Consider the following 21,113-nt stretch of genomic DNA (forward strand, 5'->3'; position numbering starts at 1 on the left):
CACACATGTGCACGCACGCACACACACACCCATGTTGCACACACACACACACACACCCATGTGCACGTACACACACACACATGTGCACGCACGCACGCACACACACACACACACACACCTATGTGCACACACACACACACACACCCAGCCATGTGCACGCATACACACACACACACACACCCACCCATGTGCACGCACACACACACACACTATGAGTAAGATGCTTAGTGTTTTGCAATGTAAATGCAGGTTCATGTAAATGCAGAAATATTTGCACATGATGACGCTACAAATACACACACACAACACTGGAACATTACCACTGAAGACACACGCACACACACGTTCACACACACACACACATGTTCACGCACACACCTGCGCTGCGCATGCGCGCATATGCGCGTGCACACACACACACACACACACAGGTCTGTCAGTCAGAAATCTTTTTGTTATGAACTTATTGCGTACGTAATATAAGGGCATCATCATCATCCTTTTCTTTAGTCCTTCATCACCCGGATTGTTTCTGCTGACCTCAATATGATGGTGTTTGTTTACGTGTGTGTGTTTGTTGTTTGTTTACGGTGTGTTTGTTTACATGAGTGGATGTGGACATGAGCGCAGCAAGCTGACACTAGCTTAGGACCTCAAAACTTCTTTCACATGGTACACAAATCAAATCATAAAATCTTGAATCTAATATTTCTGGCTCTTGTTCTTTACTAAACTTAAAATGATACAAAATCAATTTAAATTCAAATAATGTTACATGAAGTGTGACAGTCAAAAGGCTGCGCGGCTCTATGGTCCAAAGCTTCTGTCCCAAGCATGTTCTTATGCATTTATACAAACTTCAGCTGCACAAATCACACACATTATTCAAATGTTTAATACATAATCATTGTTATTTTGTAACAGTGGATCTGGCAAAAATATTCTACAGTATTTCAAACAACCAGCAATCACTTCCTGGAACTTGTGAAATGGGAATTTTGAACCCCCACAGTCACAACTCTCAGTCTCACTGGCATGATGCTGGTGGGCCAACTCTCTCTCTCTCTCTCTCTCTCAAGATCCTAATGGACCAACTCTTTCTCTCTCTCTCTCTCTCTCTCAAGATCCTGGTGGACCAACTCTTTTCTCTCTCTCTCTCATCCTTGTTTCAACTCTAATTAACTCACTGGCTAACGACAGGGTCGCTAGCGGCGACAAAGCTGCTATTTTTGTATAAAAGCTCAAAATGTGTCCAGGAGATTCCTACTCTGTTATCTGCAGGGTTGTTGTGTGTGTGTGTGTGTGTGTGCAGCATCTATTTACGTACATATCTAATGTCAGACTTCAACTGAATTAGGTTAATTCCTGTAGCACTCATAACAATATACACACAGAAAAAGCGGCTATTTAGTGTCTTTAAATAGTATTTCTCCATAATAGGAGGAAGAGTCTAGGTGCTACAATGGCCTGTCTGCAGTCCAGACTTGTCAAATCAGGTGCATAATAAAATAAAAAAACATGACTAAGAATACCCCATACTGTTGAGCAACTGAAATCCATATCGGGCAGGAATGGGACATTTCATTCTCAAAACTCTAGCAAAGGGTGTCCTCAGTTCCTAAACAGAATGTTGATAAATGAAGAGGTGAAGCCGCACAGTGGTAAACATGCTCCCATCCCAACATTTTTTGAAACATGCTGCTGGCATCAAATTCAAAATGAACATATATTTTCCAGGATATAGTGAACTTTTAGTGTGATTTTCAACATTTGATATGTTTTCTATGTCCCTTCTGCAGATAAATATGGATGAGCAAATGGCCTGATGATGGTCATCTGATGGAAACGTATAAAGTTTTAACTGCAAATGAAGACAGTGTGCGGGAGCTAGTTTTTCTGATTCCATGTTTCTACAACATAGAGGTCTTACAACCTTTTGACATGTGGCAGCGTCATTTTCTTCTTAACTGTCATTCCGGCCAACACTCCCGTATTTGCCGGGTTTCTCCCGTATTTCAAGGTCATCTCCCGACACCCTCCCATTTTGTTATTTCTCCCGGAAAACTCCCGTAATTTGCATGGCCATCAACCTTCATTTGAAAATCACTGATCCATTCATTTTTTCGGTTATTCTGACATTTCCCAGTTTGCCAGATTGTGTATGAAATACACCCTACACATACACAATCACTTACTTTCAAGTTAAACCGTATGAAATACACCCTACACATACACAATCACTTACTTTCAATCACTTACCGTTTTGTCATAAATCCTGGCAACCCAAATAAGGAAGCCGGTGCACACTGCACACAGCCACTGAGTCTCACTAGCAAGCGGCAGGTTGAATAGCTCCACAACTAGCTGTCGTCAAATTGTTAGGGAAGAAATGTTGTGATTAACACATCACATAAACTGTTACTGAGTGTTGTTGATACGCAGTAGGAAACTTGTGTCCTCGTAACATAATCTGACACCAGCTTTGGAGTGAGAAAAAAACAGGGGATTCCAAGGCATTCTCAATTATCAAATTACATTTAAACCTTTAAAAAACTCTGACGCATTTCGGCAAAAACAAGCCTTCATCAGGGAGTCAAACAGTTGAGTCCGCCAGGCTTGGGGTCAGAGCCAATCAGAGTAGAGTAGAGTTGGGGGTTTGAGCCAATCAGAGTAGAGTAGAGTTGGGGGTCAGAGCCAATCAGAGTAGAGTAGGGTTGGGGGTGTGAGCCAATCAGAGTAGAGTAGAGTTAGGGGTCAGAGCCAATCAGAGTAGAGTAGAGTTGGGGGTCAGAGCCAATCAGAGTAGAGTTGGGGGTCAGAGCCAATCAGGGTAAAGTAGAGTTGGGGGTCAGAGCCAATCAGAGTAGAGTAGAGTAGAGTAGGGGTCAGAGCCAATCAGAGTAGAGTAGGGTTGGGGTTTGAGCCAATCAGAGTAGAGTAGAGTTGGGGGTCAGAGCCAATCAGAGTAAAGTAGAGTTGGGGGTCAGAGCCAATCAGAGTAGAGTTGGGGGTCAGAGCCAATCAGAGTAAAGTAGAGTTGGGGGTCAAAGCCAATCAGAGTAGAGTTGGGGGTCAGAGCCAATCAGAGTAAAGTAGAGTTGGGGGTCAAAGTCAATCAGAGTAGAGTTGGGTGTCTTCTACTTCTATATATAAATATAAGTATATAAGTATATATACTCTTTTGATCCTGTGAGGGAAATTTGGTCTCTGCATTTATCCCAATCCGTGAATTAGTGAAACACACTCAGCACACAGTGAGGTAAGCACACACTAATCCGGCAGAGTGAGCTGCCTGCTACAACAGCATTTCGAGGGGAGCAGTGAGGGGTTAGGTGCCTTGCTCAAGGGCACTTCAGCCCTGCCTACCGAAGCGCTAACCAGTAGGCCACGGCTGCCCCACAATAGTCTTCTACCCACTGGAGAAGACTGGCACACACCCCTGCATGTATTGATATGCTTGTGTGTGTGTGTGTGTGTGTGTGTGGGGGGAGGGTAATGCCTATGATGTAAGTGAGTGTGTGTAGGAATGTGTGTGTGAAAGTCAGTCATGCATGTGTGTGAGAGAGAGTGTGTGTGTAAGTCAGTCGTGCATGTGTGTGCAAGACAGAGTGTGTGTGGTCTATTTATAGAATTCCATGGAAATGAGGATGGCAAGGGAGAAGTGCATGACTGAAATAGCATAACTCATTAATGTGCTCGTGTGTGTGTATGAGAGAGAGAGAGAGCGAAGTGTGTGTGTTCTACATTTTATATAACAGTGCTTAGAGGACACTGCAGCAGGACCAGAGTCAGATTGGGTGTGTGTGTGTGTGTGTGTTTGTGTGTGACCCTGAATTTGCAGCGCTGGAATTGTATGAGTGGGGGATCCAGTAACCGTTGTGTTGACACACACACACTAAGTTACAGTAAGTTATGTAGAGTCACTGTGTGTGTGTGTGTGTGATTACAGTGCGTGGTGTTTGTGTGTATGTAATATTGATATTTGGTTTAACCTTCATTGACAGAACAGTTAAAGAATGAGCTGTTATGGATCAATACAAACAAATCATTATTCACACACACTCTCTCCCTCTATTTCTCTCCCTCTCACTCACTCACTCACTCACTCTGTCTCCATCACACACACACACACACACACACACACTCTCTGTCTCCATCTCACACACACACTCCCTCTTTCTCTCTCACGCTCACACACACACACACACACAGCGGAGAGAGACGTCCAGGGTGATGATGTCATCTATATATTTAGCACAAGAGCGACATCTTCCCATGACCTCTCCTGCATCCTCGTCCCAATCTCTCCCTCTCTCCATCTCTCCCTCCATCTCTCCCTCTCCCTCCCTCTCTCTCTCTTAAAATTCACAAATTTAAAAAAGCTTTATTGGCATGACTGAGCTGCATTAGTACAATAGAAGTAGTAGTAGTAATGATGATAAGCAAGAAACGCAAGTATGTGATGACACTTAAAATTACATTTCATGAAATAAAAGATAAATGAAACAGAAAAAAATAACAATAACAATATTTTTTTTTTAAGGAAATAAATCCAGGGCAAGTGTCCTCTATTTTGAGGAAGTAGGCCTCTCCTATGTGTTTGTATTTTTGACGATCGCTAAGGAAATGTACTTCCAGTTTATACAAGTTCTCCCCTCTCCTCTCAACACTACCCAGCTCTGCTGATGTGTCTCCTCTCAACATTACCCAGCTCTCCTGATCCTCTCAACACTACCCAGGTCTGCTGAGGCCATCCTTAAAAATATTTTAGTTTGCCGTAACCCGACCGACCCTGTCAATTTAGAACCGACCCAAATATTTCTTTTTCCCCTTTTAGTCCGACCGACTTGCCGGTTGTAAACTTGCGTTAAGACCGACCGATTTTTTGTTGTTGCTCTAAACAACCAATACAAATGCAATAAAATAACATTTATTTTAGTAGGCCTAAGTATTGTGAATATAAATTGCCTACATACAAACGTAACACCATTGGTTTACGCATGTCACACTCTGGCCTATAGGCTTCGTTTCATTCACACAAACATCTCGACTCAACGCTCATTACTTGGCACGAAGCTCTGGAAGAACTGTGTCCAGATCTTTTCCCATTCTTTCTCCCCTCTAGTCTAACGGTGACCGCGTCGAAGAATTGAAATTGGTTGTGGTCTATTCAGCATTTCTCAAAATATGGGTCCGCAACGTGGAGACTGCTGGTCCACGGAGTCGTGGAGTGAAAATAGGCCCGGTGCTTCGTCTGATAATTTGCTGCGCAGTTGATCAAGATACCGCGGACCGACAAAAAAAGAAAACAAACGTTTCTGCTATCGATGTCATTAAACATGGAGCCATACAATAAAGTGGTGGTATGAGCGTTCATTCAATGCAGGTGTCTGCGCGTGCGAGAGAAACTGAAACTAATCGATAACGTTGGTATCAAAGCTCCGCTTCAACCTGTTGGAAGGCTATTTAATTATTTAACGACACTTAATAGAACGACGTTGATTTTTGGAACTGCCATAGAAACAGAGCGCGTGTAGATGAGCCCTATGACCCCAAAGTCTGCCATGACTGGGCCTCAGGTCAAAGAAGTTTGAGAAAGGCTGGTCTATATAACCTGCATCAGAATGAGGTTTGCAATGGTGCGCCTGAAGCCACGGGTTGAAGACCCAGTCAGTTACGATCACGATATGCACATTTGTTTACATTCATACCTACGTAATCACCATGACCAAAATTGTTTTTTTTTACTTTGAATCTTGAAAAAAAAATATATACACACCGACCCATTTTTAATTTTTTTTGGCTGTTACTGCAAACAAGAATATTTTTAAGGATGGCCTGATATGTCTCCTCTCAACACTACCTAGCTCTGCTGATCCTCCCAACATTACCCAGCTCTGCTGATGTCTCCTCTCAACATTACCCAGCTCTGCTGATCCTCTCAACACTACCCAGCTCTGCTGATGTCTCCTCTCAACACTACCCAGCTCTGCTGATGTCTGTCCATTTCCATGGCGAGTGTGGTCGCTTAGCCTGTACTTCGTTAATAATGTTCTTTGTTTATTATCTCTACTGTGAATCAAATATGGTGCCAATTTGTAATCGTTTCTTATTATTCCATAAGCACAGAATAAGCAGGAGTGTGTGTGTGTGTGTGTTGGGGGGGGGCTCTATCTGTCCCTTGCATCTCTCCATCTCTTGTTTTCTCTCCATCTCGCTGTCCCTCACTCTCTCAATCTCTCTGTCCCTCACTCTCCCTCTCTCCATCTCTCTCTCTCTATCCCTCACTCTCTCTCTCTCCATCTCTCTCTCTCTATCCCTCACTCTCTCTCTATCCCTCACTCTCTCTCTCCATCTGTCCTCTCCTATCTCTCCATTCCCTTTACCATTCTGGTCACACGCTTCTTCCCTCAGTCTCTCTCCATTTTTTCTGTGTGTGTGTGTGTGTGTGTGTGTGTGTGTGTGTGTTTGTGTGAGTTTTCGCTTCAGATGTAGGTCACTTGGAAGGAAGCACACACACAATCTCTCTCTCTCTCTCTCAAATTCAAAGAAGCTTTATTGACATGACTAGAGTGCTTGTGTTGTCAAAGCACAAAGTCAATACATGTAGGACATACAAAAACAAAACAATCTTGAAAATCTTAATACTACTACTACTACTACTACTACTACTACTAATAATAATAATAATAATAATAATAATAAATGAGAATGAAAATAAAAAAGAGGCGGGAAAAAGACACACACACACGGTATCGCATTGTTAGCTTAGGCCAGTAGCAGCTATTACTGCTGCTACATATCTGTTAGCTAGCCATGTTAGCTCAGCTATTACTGCTGCTACATATCTGTTAGCTAGCCATGTTAGCTCAGCTATTACTGCTGCTACATATCTGTTAGCTAGCCATGTTAGCTCAGCTATTACTGCTGCTACATATCTGTTAGCTAGCCATGTTAGCTCAGCTATTACTGCTGCTACATATCTGTTAGCTAGCCATGTTAGCTCAGCTATTACTGCTGCTACATATCTGTTAGCTAGCCATGTTAGCTCAGCTATTAATGCTGCTACATATCTGTTAGCTAGCCATGTTAGCTCAGATATTAATAATGCTGCTAGATATTTGTTAGCTAGCTCTTCATCTCTCCTTCTCTTCCTCTTCCCCTCCCTCTCTCTCTCTCTCCCCCTCTCCCCCTGCACTTTTCCTCTCCCCTCTCCCCCTCTCTTTCTCTCCCCCCTCTCTCTGACCCACTGACATAATTCTGTATCACTAAGCTCCATCTCTTCAAACATTAACGGAAAGTGGATTAAAGAAATGCTCTTACACACAAATACACACACATACACACACACACCACATAAAAACACACGGACACACACACCACATAGAAACACACGGACACACACACACACACACACTGTGTCTGTGAGTGTGTCTGTGTGTGTAAGGTTACAATTTAACCCAGCTACAATGTGTAGGATATTGTATCACCAATATCAAGTTAATGTTACAGATGTATGGCTTCATAAATGGTTCTGGTCTACAATTAAATATCTATTAAAAACCTCAGAATGGAGGATGTTTTTAGAGCTTGATCTGCAGGCGACTTGTTGGCTATTTTTAGAAGGTGCACTCCCGCAAGCTACCTGGTGCTAGGGATGTAACGATTACCGGTATAATGATAAACTGTGATAAAAATGTTGACGATAACAATTACCGTTTTCTTTTGAAATATCATAATTATCACGGTTGATTACCACAGTGTGGAAACCGTGTGTTTAATCCTTCCCAGCTTCATCCGAGCCTGCTTTTGACATACAGTAGGCCTGGTACAATGAAGCAAAATTGGTACCCTACTGATTCTGTTGTCTAATTGATGGTTTTAACTGCGATTTGGATTAAGCTACACCTGATTTTAAAAGGCGGAACATTTTCACCGCAAAACGTGCAGTGTATCATGTACTGTAGCCACTCTGCGTCTTTTTATGTTCGCGTCCACATTAAATCCATTCCACTCACGTTATCAGGAGAACACAGTAGCCTAAAGTTTTATTTTGAACACTTACTTTGGTCTCACTCAGGGTAGGAATTTCACGGCGGCCACATCGTTGCCCCTTGCGTTGGCCGTGATGGCCAGAAGTTTACAGGCCACGGTGGCCTTGGTACCCCCTTCTTTCAATATTCTGCTTTGCATCCTACTAATAGCGATTTTTATTTAGCCTATGGCCTGTCAAAATATTCACAGCGCAAATTAATTTAGTCTTTTACACAGTAGAGAAAGTGACAGCGCAAGAAAGAAAGTGTGTCTAAATTCACCAATTCTTCTCAGTTGAACTACTTGCGAAGTAGCCTACTCATCACACAGACATCACAAGTATCACGTGAAAGAGCTTTTTCTCAGCTTTTAACGATGTTAGCCGTGAATTGCTGTGGTGAACGGTTCGCGAGAAAAGTAAATAATATAATTCAATTTAATCATAAATTCTACTGAAGGTTTTACGTCCATCTCCCTACCCATTGCTCTAGGAGCAATACTTCACGAACCTGTCGTTTAACACATATCAGAATAAACAGCAGACCTTACCGAACACAAAAGGTGTAAAGCAGTCCCCTGTACAGTTAGCCGTTCCACACACACACACACTCACACACACACACACACACTCACACACACACACACACACACACACACACACACACACACACACACACACACACACACACACACACACACACACGGTAATCTCCACCCCTGGTATCTATATAACCACACACACACTCCTGGTATCTATATAACCACACAAACACACACACACACACACACATCCCTGGTATCTATATAACCAGCATTTGTTGTTTTAGCCAATCAGCTTACAGCGAGATGAGAAATTAGGACACACACCCGACAGAGCAGAAAATATGGCATGACAAGATCACACACACACACACACACAGGGAGACTCCCTGCATTTCTACATCTAATCACACCTACACACACATCCATTTCTATAAAACACACACACACAACACACACAGAGTTGCAACCAATCACAGCACTGTAAAACAACCAGGCTCCTTTATTATTACTTGGGAATATCTGTGTGTGTGTGTGTGTGTGTGTGTGTGTGTGTGAGAGTGTATGTCTATGAGCAACGGAGAGAAACAAAGAGAGTGTGTGTACATACGTGCCCATGTTTACATGTGTGTGTGTGTGTATGCATGTGTATATGTATGTGTGTGTACATGTGTGTGTGTATGGATGTGTATGTGTATGTGTGTGTGTGTGTGTAATTATCAAGTGAGATTAAAATACCAGGAGGAATGTGACAGATTGGACTATAAGAGGCCCCCCACACACACACACACACACACACTAGAGAGAGGGATGGAGAGGGGGATGGAGAGGGCAGAGAGAGAAGAAAGGATAGAGAGAAGAGAGAGGGAAGAGAGAGATAGAGAGGATAGAGAATGAAACAATCTGTCTGTCAGCTCATAATAATAATAATAATAATAATAATAATAATACATTTTATGTGTATTGCACTTTATATTGAAGCGTGTGCTACAGAGTGCTACAGAGCAACAAGTTAAAAATAATGAAATTTAAAAAGATCAAGGTCAATACATTTAAAGGGAAACCCTATAAAAATGCATGTTTTCATTCCTGAAGCATTAGTTGGACTGCTAGCTGATGCTAGCTCCTTGACTGCTAGCGGAGTTTGTGAGCTTTTCAAATGTGATGTACTGTATATTTAAAGTGATTTTTAATATATTAAACCCAAGGCTAAACGTGATATTAAAATTGTTATTCTTTTATTGCAATGACTTTAACTAGACCACTGAATAAGTGTGTGTATGTGTGTGTGTGTGTTTGTGTGTGTTTGTGTATCCCAAGGGGGTAGGCGAACGTTTGGAAAGCGTACGTTAGAGAGAAACGTTAGAGAGAAACGTTTTCTCGATTCTTCTGTATGTCCGGTACATGTGGAGTAATGGACAATACAACTGACCTTTCCAGAGAACTACACCCCTGTGGGACTGGCTTCATAACCTCCTGCAGTGGGAACGTGCCGTATTCACAGTGCTTCACCTTTTCCACATGTTGTTGTTTCAGACTCATCTTAAAAGGTACACAATGCAGGTTTTTTAGCTAAATAGTTTTTTAGCTTAATTTACCTTCATTTAATAGCTTCAGAGTCATTGGAATGGTTATATGACTTTTTTGGGTTGAATGGTGGCCGTCTCGCTTCCCCTAAGCCTGTGGCGGAAAAAACCACCCTTGCAACTGTGGGCGGCGGGCACGGCCTTCAGTGTCAGGAAGTATGTAACGAGTAACGAGTGTAACGAATTGCTTTACTGCATTTAAATACACATACACGCCGTGCCTTTTGCTAATATTTTGATTTAAAGCTGCAGTTGGCAAGATTTTTTTTGATCATATTCACTGAAATTGACACTATGCAACGACAGAACAACATAAATCAGCCGGTTTTAGAAGAAAAACCCACACTAATATCTCCACCTAGAGTCTGTTATTTTTTTATAGTGTGTGTGTGTGTGCCCTGTGGGGATAGAGCGCAGCAGCAGAGTGGCTGTATGTGTATGTGTGTGTGTGTGTGTGTCTGCACTGTGGGGATAGAGCGCAGCAGCAGAGTGGCTGTATGTGTGTGTGTGTGTGTGTGTGTGTCTGCACTGTGGGGATAGAGCGCAGCAGAGCAGAGTGGCTGTGTGTGTGGGTGTGTGTGTATGTGTGTGCCCTGTGGGGATAGAGTGTGTAGCCAGCGCAGCAGCAGCTGTGGGGATTGCTGGCATCTGGCGCTCAAGAATTATGTGTTGTGAACTTTATTTTTTTAACTAAATTGAGCTTGAGGAAAAAAAGTGGTGGGTATAAATTGACTCATGATAAAATCTGATAGATAGGCGTCCCCACCATAATCAATACCTGTGATTAAAACAGCTTAAAGGTACTGTATGTAAGATTGTGGCCAAAACGGGTACTACAATCACTTTCAAATTACTGTAGAGCGGTGTAACCCCTCCCCCTCCGCTCTGACTGGCAGAGCAGGCAACCCGGATGCTGAAACACTACTGACTTCGTGATTAGTAGATAGGTGGAGGGTGGCGCATCAGGCCAAAACACAACATTACATGACAAAACACAACATCAACATCAGTTGAGGGCTGCAACTTTTTAAATGACAATATCCTGGCCAGACGACTGTTGTCAGTGATATAAGTATTGAAATGAACATGATTTCTTAATGTCTAGTGACATATCAGGGCCATTTTATGATTAATTGAAATACATTTCTTACATACGGTTCCTTTAATTCTCAATACCAATTTCCAGGTTTTGCCTGAAATTGCACAGCGCCTGCTTCAAAGGCCACTGTTCCCACCTAGTTTGGCCTATAATCAAATGCTCTTTGGAAAGCTGAGACACTGTAGTTTCTTGGAAAACAATCAGAAGAACTGTGTGATGTACTGGCACAGAGTTGCAGAGGCTAGAATAGTTTTTTTCTTTCTGCCGGATAACAAGCATCTCTGAACTGACCACATTTCAGCCCTCTAGGTCACTTGATATGACTTAGAAACACATCTGAGCCCTAGCACCAGATCTTGATATGACTTAGAAACACAACTGAGCCCTAGCACCAGGTCTTGATATGACTTAGAAACACAACTGAGACCTAGCACCAGGTCTTGTGAAGCTGTGTTCAAAAGTAGTAAAATATGAGTACTTTAGACCGTTATTTTCATGCATTTTGTAAAATGCCCTATGGAAACTCCCCAGAGGACAACCAAATGCTTAACCAGTTAATCAGCCAACCATTTACAATGAAAGGTGTGTGTGTGTGTGTGTGTGTGTGTGTGTTGTCTCCCGCCCATCATCACCTCGGCCCTCTGCTCACACACTCCGTCAGTCACAGTACACACACTAGCGCACACTTCAGGGCTTAAATTTCACTGCGGGATTGCAGGTGCGTTCAGGTCACGTCAACACTTGATCCCAGAAAGATTGTCTTCAACTTGTTAGTTTTTTGAATATTAATTTTATCTAATGACATAGAAAAAACATAATGAATTGCATCCACATATCCTTATGCACTATGCACAACTTTTATTCACTAGCTTAATTAGCCTAAAACCGCTCAGGCTGAAGGGAGGCTAATTACTCTCTAACGTATTTTCTTAAAGTGACAGGCACTCAATTACACCTACTCATCACCAATGTGCACTCAATTAGACCTACACACCACATTAAAGATATGCCTAAGTGTTATAGTTTAAATGTCAATATGAAGCATTCAAATTACTAAATATGTTTAGCTACCAACAATTACTAGTAAAATGCTATACATTAAAAAATACATTATTAACTAAATACACTCTATATGAATTTAAAAATATATGAAATAGAAACATATCACATAAGCCATCATTTTCAGTGTGTGTTTGTGTGTGTGTGGAGAGGGTCAAGCTAGGATATCCACTGTTCTGAATGATCCCACTACAGTATATTACTGATGACGTCAGGGTGGTGGGGTCCCCAAAATCAAACACTTTTTTAAAAAAAGTATTGAAGAAGTATCGAAATTGCAATCCCCCCCCCCCCAAATTGTGTAAATCCCCCCTACATGAATTACCTAAGGGGGGAATTCCCATTTTGAAAAATGAATTTTAAGCCCTGCACTTACACACTCGGGTAGTAGTGCACACTCACCAGATGTGCACACTCACACACTAGTTTAGCTGTGCATACTCACACACTAGTTTAGCTGTGCATACTCACACACTAGTTTAGCTGTGCAGATCACATGGTCACCCAAACATCACATCACACCACACCCAAACATCACATCACACCACACCCAAACATCACATCCTGGGGGCCCTGTGCCTATCTATCTAGTGGCCTACTTTGGGTTATTATGGGGCAGCCGTGGCCTACTGGTTAGCGCTTCAGACTTGTAACCGGAGGGTTGCCGGTTCGAACCCCGACCGGTAGGAATGGCTGAAGTGCCCTTGAGCAAGGCACCTAACCCCTCACTGCTCACTCCCCGAGCGCCGCTGTTGATGCAGGCAGCTCACTGTGCCGGGATTAGTGTGTGCTTCACCTCACTGTGTGCTGAGTGTTTCACTGGGATAAATGCAGAGACCAAATTTCCCCTCACAGGATCAAAAGAGTATATATACTTATACTGTGTGCCACCCAAACATCACATCCTGGTTTTGGAGAAAGCTTTAGTACCTCCGGCCTACCACTAAGTGGGCCTTCCACACACAGAAAGAGAGAGAAAGAGAGAGAGAGGGACAGGGTGCTCCACACGCGCCAGCTGTGTGGCGTAGCGGCGCACGCCCCGGAACGTCGAGGGTACACTTTTCGCCATACAAGGCTGTGCCGCGTGAACCCGTGAGCTGCTCGCGGCGATCTGTCACAACATATTCCCCCAGACACACGCAGTTGTCCCGAATCCCGAGTCCTATTTCCTTCCAACCATGCAAGTAACCGAAACGAAAACAAATGTTTACACACGCGCAGGCTCTCTCGTGCACATCTGACGACTACTCTCACGGGCTCGTGATTAGACGGTTTGGCAAACCGACCAGGCTGCACCGTAGGCTTCTCATTTATCAAACATCAAGGTCACAAATCAAACCCCTCGCTCCTGTTTACACACGAAAAGCGCCTCGTCACACGCGACACCTCATGCGATTAAACAAACCATCAATCTGAACCGTCAGTGGCAGTGGCACAACGAGCTGCATATAGGTCAAGCACGCAAAGCGCGACTCCGTGGTGACACGGTGATGTTTACGGTCTAACGGCCTCGGTGAATCACGGCAGCCTACCTTCCGACAGCTCGAGCTCCAGCTCCGCGAGCCTCGCTCGCACCTCCAGAGGCAGCGGGATCGTCTCGCGGTCCGCCATTCCGTTTGAAATCCGTTAAATTCGCAAAGCGCGACACGCTCGCGTCTCAACGCGCTCCTCCCGCCGTCCTGCCCGTTTCCCCGGACTCCGGCACGGAGAGTCTGCACCAGGCGGAGAGGAGCGTCTACATAGATCCGTGGACCGTGTGTTGCACGGAAGGTAGTTAAAGGAGGTCCAGCTCGAGCATCAGCCGGTCCGTTTCATGATGGACTTATTTTCTTCTCGTGCGAGGCGGCTTCGTTATCCTGACGCAATCGACTAAACTACGGCTGGCAAGAATACGAGTACGGACTGACAGCACTGAGCTCTTCGGCGCCCACGTGACCTTTCCCAAGCCGACAGTCTGCGCGCTCTCCTCCCGCTCCCAAGGAGGGCGACAGAACTCACGCGCACGGCTGCAGAGGTTGCCTGATGAGCTCGGTGTTAGCTTCGGATAAATAGTCATCTATCCCCGTTTCACTCTTTAAGTGACTGACACACACACTCGCACGGGCTCATGAAGATTAACGGATGCTCGCGTGATGTGTATAACTTCTAATCTTCTAAACCTTTTAAATTATTCTTTAAACTGACACCACTTTGATTTGTGTCTCATGCATTTAAATGATATATTATGACATGTTATGTATTTAATACATTTATTTTAACCTGGCAACGTTTTCGTGTTAATTACTCATCTTCGTAAGTCGGTATATGGTTAAATGACTCATTACGAATGAAGACTCTCTCGCCCGTCCCTACTGCCTGTAGGAAGAATATCCCGCTTGCAAGTTCAGTGAAGTAGTTTCAGTTTCCATCCTGCATCCACAGCACAGAGGGAGGCTAACGAAACGCTAGCGATTGTTGCAAACGTGTGTATAATGGCAGAGCCGGCGAAGAAGCAGCAAAAACCCTCGATGGAAGATGCAAAGACAAGGAAAAGAGCTTCAGACCGAGCGAGGGGGAGTTTCGTAGAGAAAAAGCATCAGGCTTGCTAATGGTATTAGTTTATTTATGGCGTAAAGCACACTGGATTGCCTTTGTGGAATGTGTTATAAACGCCTTTTTTTAGAGCAATGCACTCTGTGTTAAAATGACACATTGCTGTGTGTGCTCAGGGACAACACATTTTGTGTCAATTTCAACACCGCAATTATGTGGAGATAGCTGAATTGTGTGGCTGTCTGGGTGGGTTAAAAAGTTAAAATTGTAGCAGAAATAGCTGAAATTTGTCTTTAACCTTTCACCCAGCCACACAATTGCTGTGTTGAAATTGACACAAAAATGTGCTGTCCCTGAGCACACACAGCAATGTGTCATTTTAACACATCACTTCTTAGAGTGTGTCGCTGGACACACTGCAAAAACTGCTTATCTAATAAAATCTAACCAAGTGTTACTAATCTTGTATCAAGATAAAACAAAAAATCTAATTGGTGTTTTCAGTATAAAGAGATTCACCTAGAACTTTCTTGTAAAATCATTTGACTTGAAATAAGTCAAGCTCTTATTAAATGAAGACGTTTCATTACGAAAACAACAAATTTGGCTGCCAGTGCCTTGAGCTAGTTTGTCCTGATAAGACTCCTTTTTATCCTCCTAAGACTAATTTTTCACCTGTCTCTGTAAGCTTTCTGTACGTATAATTGAAACACTATCCTGCATGAGTATTATTTATATGTTCAAGAACAAATCACCAGGGGCCTGTACTATGAAGGGAGCTTAACCTACCCAGATGTAACCCAGGGTGGGTTACTTTGTTAAACCGGGTTGACAAAACCTGGTTATCTTAAGTGGTGTTAATCGGTACTCACGACGCTGATTATGAAGTTGATTTGTTGAGCCGGGTTAACCTAATTGAGTTTGTGCCGCTCACATAAAAGTATGGATTGCAGGCGCCAAGTCACCACTTTCAGTGATGACGCGATCACCTTATTTTCACGGATGAGGAATGCACAATTATTATGACAAGTTATGAGGAATTAAAACCCACTCTACGACAAAAAATCAAATATCGCCGGGCAGTGAACAAAGCAAGGCAACTCTGTCGGGTAGCCTAAATGCTTAAAAGTAAAGTTTTATTTCCACATGTTCTTCAAATATGTTAATGGAGGATTAATAGCTTTGGAATGTCTGAAATGAGTTGAAATAATTAAATTGCCTATTTTGAGTTCATAGAAATGCCTACAGATGCAACATAATTCAGAAGTGGGCATATAGATTACAGTAATAGGATAATTGAATGTTTAAGTAGCCCCCATTGACTGATTTAGTGTATGCCTAATCCTGTGAGCATTTCAGATGCAACACCAAAACGCACATGGCAGCAGGTGAAAATGAAACACAAACACATTATTCAGAATAGTAGGTTTATATAGTTATAGCTTGCATTAATATTTCCTAATTATAAAAACATGTAGGCCTAGTATGCTTATAGCATTCACTTGGCCTCTGTTTTACAGTTAACAAGAAAAAGGTGTCTTTGAACACTACTGTAGGAGGAAAGGCACCAGAGTGTTTTACAGTAGCAGAGGAGTTGGCCATCGCAAATAATAGTGGAAGGCCGATTATGGAAGGGGTTGAGGGAGGCATTGCAGGGTACAGTGACATTCAATTCAACAAGTTTGTTAAAATGGTGATTTTAATTTTTTAGGCCTACTGTAGGCTATGTCCAATTTATTTTAGGCGATTCTTGCTCAGAAGTTCAGCATACTGTAGGCTAGGCTAGGGGTTCCCAAACTTTTCCACGACAAGGCCCCCCAAATACCACTAGGTTCTGACAAGGACCCCCTTGATGTGTTATTAAACCCATCGACAATACTACGGCAAATGTAAAAATACATTAAGCTAATCCTAATAATTATGAGACAGACAGTGCTCACATTTTATATGTTCTAGAACAAATCACCAGGAGAGACAGACAAGTGCTTACATTTTTAATTTCTCTCACAGTTACTCAGACAGGTCAGATGAGAACAAAAACTAAACTGGCCTTCAATCTTCAGTAAACAAAAAACAACTCTGTCATCCAGTTTTCAGTAAACAAAAACAACTCTGACATCACACTTAGTACACTGGTGTGTGTGCGCTTGCATGCATGTGTGTGTGCGTGCGTGTGTAATCCCAACCTGATTAACACACAAAATGACACACACACACATAAATTGCAGACAGTTACATCAATTCCACTCCACAGACAGACTGCATGCTTTTTTCTTGTACTCAGCCTGTGTGTCCAGGCCTGAGTAGAGTGCGTGTGTGTGTATGTGTCTGTATATGTGTCCAGGCCTGAGTAGTGTGTGTGTGTGTGTGTATGTATATGTGTCCAGGACGGAGTAGTGTGTGTGTGTGTGTGTGTGTATATATGTGTCCAGGACTGAGTAGTGTGTGTGTGCGTCCTACATCTGGTATACAAACTTAAGGCAAAGTGAAGTAGTCTTTAAGCAGGAAATAACAGAAAATGGAAAAGCTGGGGCAAAACACACATGCGTGTGTGTGCGCGTGCGCGCGCGCGTCTGCGTGCGTGTGTGTGTGTTTATGCTATGCAATTGTCATTTTACCTTAATGCTAATATCGCTAATGCTAATATCACCATGCTGATATCCTAATCTCCTCGTGCAGAGCGCACTAACAAACATACGCATACGACAAAATCAACACACACACACACACACACACACACAAGCAGAACCATCCTAAATGCTGTCTAGAGCATTTGGGTGTCAAAGGATGTTGGACTACACACACACACACAGGTAGTGCAAATAGAAGTTTCAAATGAACAAAAATGTCTGATGCATACAGTATGCATACTCAATACCAGCCCCCATTTACACAGGACAGTATGCATACTCAATACCAGCCCCCAATTAAACAGGAGAGTATGTATACTCAAATTTAGCCCCCTTTCACACAGAAAAGTATGCATAATCAGTTTAGCCCCCATCTACACAGAAAAGTATGCATAATCAATTTAGCCCCCATCTACACAGAAAAGTATGCATACTCAATATTAGCCCCCATCTACACATGAAAGTATGCATACTCAATATCACCCCCAGCTACACAGTAGAGTATATACTCAATATCACCCCCATCTACACATGAAAGTATGCATACTCAATATCACCCCCATCTACACAGAAAAGTATGCATACTCAATATCACCCCATGCAACAGGAAATTATGCATACTAAATATTAGCCCCCATCTATACAAGACAGTATGCATAATTAATATCAACCCATCCAACAGGAACGTAACGTAACGTGTTTAGTGTGTGTGTTTAGTGTTGGTGTTTAGTGTGTTTAGTGTGTGTGTGTGTGTGTGTGTGTGTGTGTGTGTGGTAAGGAGAAGTTTGTGGCCCTGATTCTTCACTAATTTTTTTCCATCACATTGTTGCCATGACTACTGAGGTGATGTCGGAGGTGTCAGGAGCTCGAGGCCTGGCGACAGTTGCCGAGGGCCAGTGGGCGTGTCCTTTCTGGGCTGCTGGTTCCGAGGGGCGGGTCTTTCGCTGCTGTAGGAGTCTCTGATTCGCTGGCAGATCTCAGCATAGCTCGGCTTACGGCCCTCCTGTAAGCCACATGATCAACCAATCAATGAACCGATCACATACACATATTAGTGATCAACAAATCAATGAACCAATCACATACACATATCAGTGATCAACCAATCAATGAACCAATCACATACACATATTAGTGATCAACCAATCAATGAACCGATCACATACACATATCAGTGATATTGAATTTGATATTGATACTTTAATTTTCCATTGGGGATCGATAAAGTATCTGTCTGTCTGTCTATTTGATCAATTAATCAATTAACTAAATCACATACATACATTAGTGATCAACCAATCACACACACCAATGATCAGTCAGTTAATCAACACACTCACACACCAGTGATTAGTCAATCAGTTGATCCATCAAATGTGTGTGCAGCTGTGGCGATGGTGTGTGTGTGGCGGAACTTACCGTTGCCAAGCCGTTGACCTGGACAGACTTGCTGGCAGTTGCCACGGTGATGTACGCCCTCTCCACTGACACCTGAGTCTCTTTTTCACACTTTAGATCCCTTCAGAAGACACACACACACACACCGCATGACTACACTTTAGGACACACACACACACACCGCATGACTACACTTTAGAACACACACACACACACCGCATGACTACACTTTAGGACACACACAGACACACACAGACACACACACACACACACACACACACACACACATGACTACACTTTAGGACACACACACACACCGCATGACTACACTTTAGGACACACACACACCGCATGACTACACTTTAGGACTTTAGGACACACACACACACACCACATGACTACACTTTAGGACACACACACACACACCCGCGCTGACTACACTTTAGGACACACACACACACACATACTCACCGCATGACTACACTTTAGGACACACACGTCGCATGACTACACTTTAGGACCACACACACACACACACCGCATGACTACACTTTAGGACACACACACACACACACACACACACACACACACACACCGCATGACTACACTTTAGGACACACACACACACACACACACATGACTACACTTTAGGACACACACACACACACACACCACTAGGACACACACCGCATGACTACACGTTAGGGACACACACACACACACACACACACCGCATGACTACACTTTAGGACACACACACACGTCGCATGACTACACTTTAGGACACACACACACACACACACACACACACCGCATGACTACACTTTAGGACACACACACACACACTCACGCATGACTACACTTAAGGACACACACACACACACACACACACACACACACCGCATGACTACACTTTAGGACACACACACACACGCCTGGAAGCTACACTTTACACTTTGGGACACACACACACACGTCGCACACACTACCGCGTGGGGACACACACACACATACTCACCTTGACTACGCTTTAGGGTTACACACTTTAGGACTCACACCGCGCGCGCTGACTACACTTTGGGACACACACACACACACACACACACACACACACACACACACACACGCTTTACACTTTGGGACTTTACACACACTTTGGGACTACACTTTAGGACACACACACACACACACACACCGCATGACTACACTTTAGGACACACACACACACCGCATGACTACACTTTAGGACACACACACACGCCGCATGACTACACTTTAGGACACACACACACACATGACTACACTTTAGGACACACACACACACACACACACACACACGCATGACTACACTTTAGGACACACACACACACACACAACACACACACACACACACACACACACACACACACACACACACACATGACTACACTTTAGGACACACACACACACACCGCATGACTACACTTTAGGACACACACACACACCGTCGCATGACTACACTTTAGGACACACACACACACACACACACACACACACACACACACCGCTGACTACGCTTTGGGACGCACACACACACGCACACACAGGACACACTCACCGCGTCATGACTACGTTAAGGACACACACACACACACACACCTCACACACACACGCACAGGACACCGCACATGACTACACTTTGGGATTGTTATTTGAGTTCAATGCAGACTGTGCGGCTGTATAAGAAGGGCGGTCCGGATTTATGCGTCTTGGCTACGCGTCCAAAGCGAATCTTAATAAAGCCTTTACTGCCGAAACCGCACTTTTTTGAAACCCTGGTCCCAGAGTGGAAAATCTGAAACCGTAGCCCTTTTGAATTTGTTTGGACAATGAAACCGCACATCCTGCTTAGCGTGTCGATGATGTCATCGCCACACCTCAAGCTGCCCTGCACTTATGGTATTGCCTAACAATACTAGTTTTCATACATGACATTACCTACGATTACCTCCGTAGGATAAATATCACAACTAGTGCGCTTGGCGCCGATAACTATGACTTGGTGGACTGAACACTGTTTTCGGTGTTTTTTATGCATTCTAGCTACTGTCAGTGGCGTGAGAACTTAAGTTATTAGGAAGTCGCGGTTGTAAAGTTTATTAATATTGTCGTAGTGCGGTGTCATTCGATTTTATCTTACAACATAAACAAATGCATTCATAGTGAAGTCAGATATGAGCATAAAAAGGCGGCTTA

General features: G+C 43.4%; 1 protein-coding gene and 1 pseudogene across 7 annotated transcripts in view; both read right to left on the bottom strand.

Moving 5' to 3' along the window:
• LOC125284314 overlaps positions 1-14,381 on the bottom strand; it is a 67,977-nt pseudogene extending 53,596 nt beyond the window's left edge.
• Positions 14,382-17,975: 3,594 nt separating this feature from the next.
• The window catches only part of LOC125284718 (la-related protein 4B-like), a 35,735-nt gene continuing 32,597 nt past the window's right edge, over positions 17,976-21,113 (bottom strand). For all 7 annotated transcript variants that reach the window (XM_048228825.1, XM_048228823.1, XM_048228821.1 and 4 more), the window contains 2 exons: positions 18,900-18,999; positions 17,976-18,483 (listed from right to left, as the gene is read on the bottom strand). In XM_048228825.1, the coding sequence (XP_048084782.1) occupies positions 18,316-18,483; positions 18,900-18,999 (268 nt within the window). In that variant the 3' untranslated portion in view covers positions 17,976-18,315. The remainder of the gene's footprint in view (positions 18,484-18,899; positions 19,000-21,113) is intronic.

This window comes from Alosa alosa, chromosome 19, assembly GCF_017589495.1.
Source record: "Alosa alosa isolate M-15738 ecotype Scorff River chromosome 19, AALO_Geno_1.1, whole genome shotgun sequence".
Lineage (NCBI taxonomy): Eukaryota > Metazoa > Chordata > Actinopteri > Clupeiformes > Clupeidae > Alosa > Alosa alosa.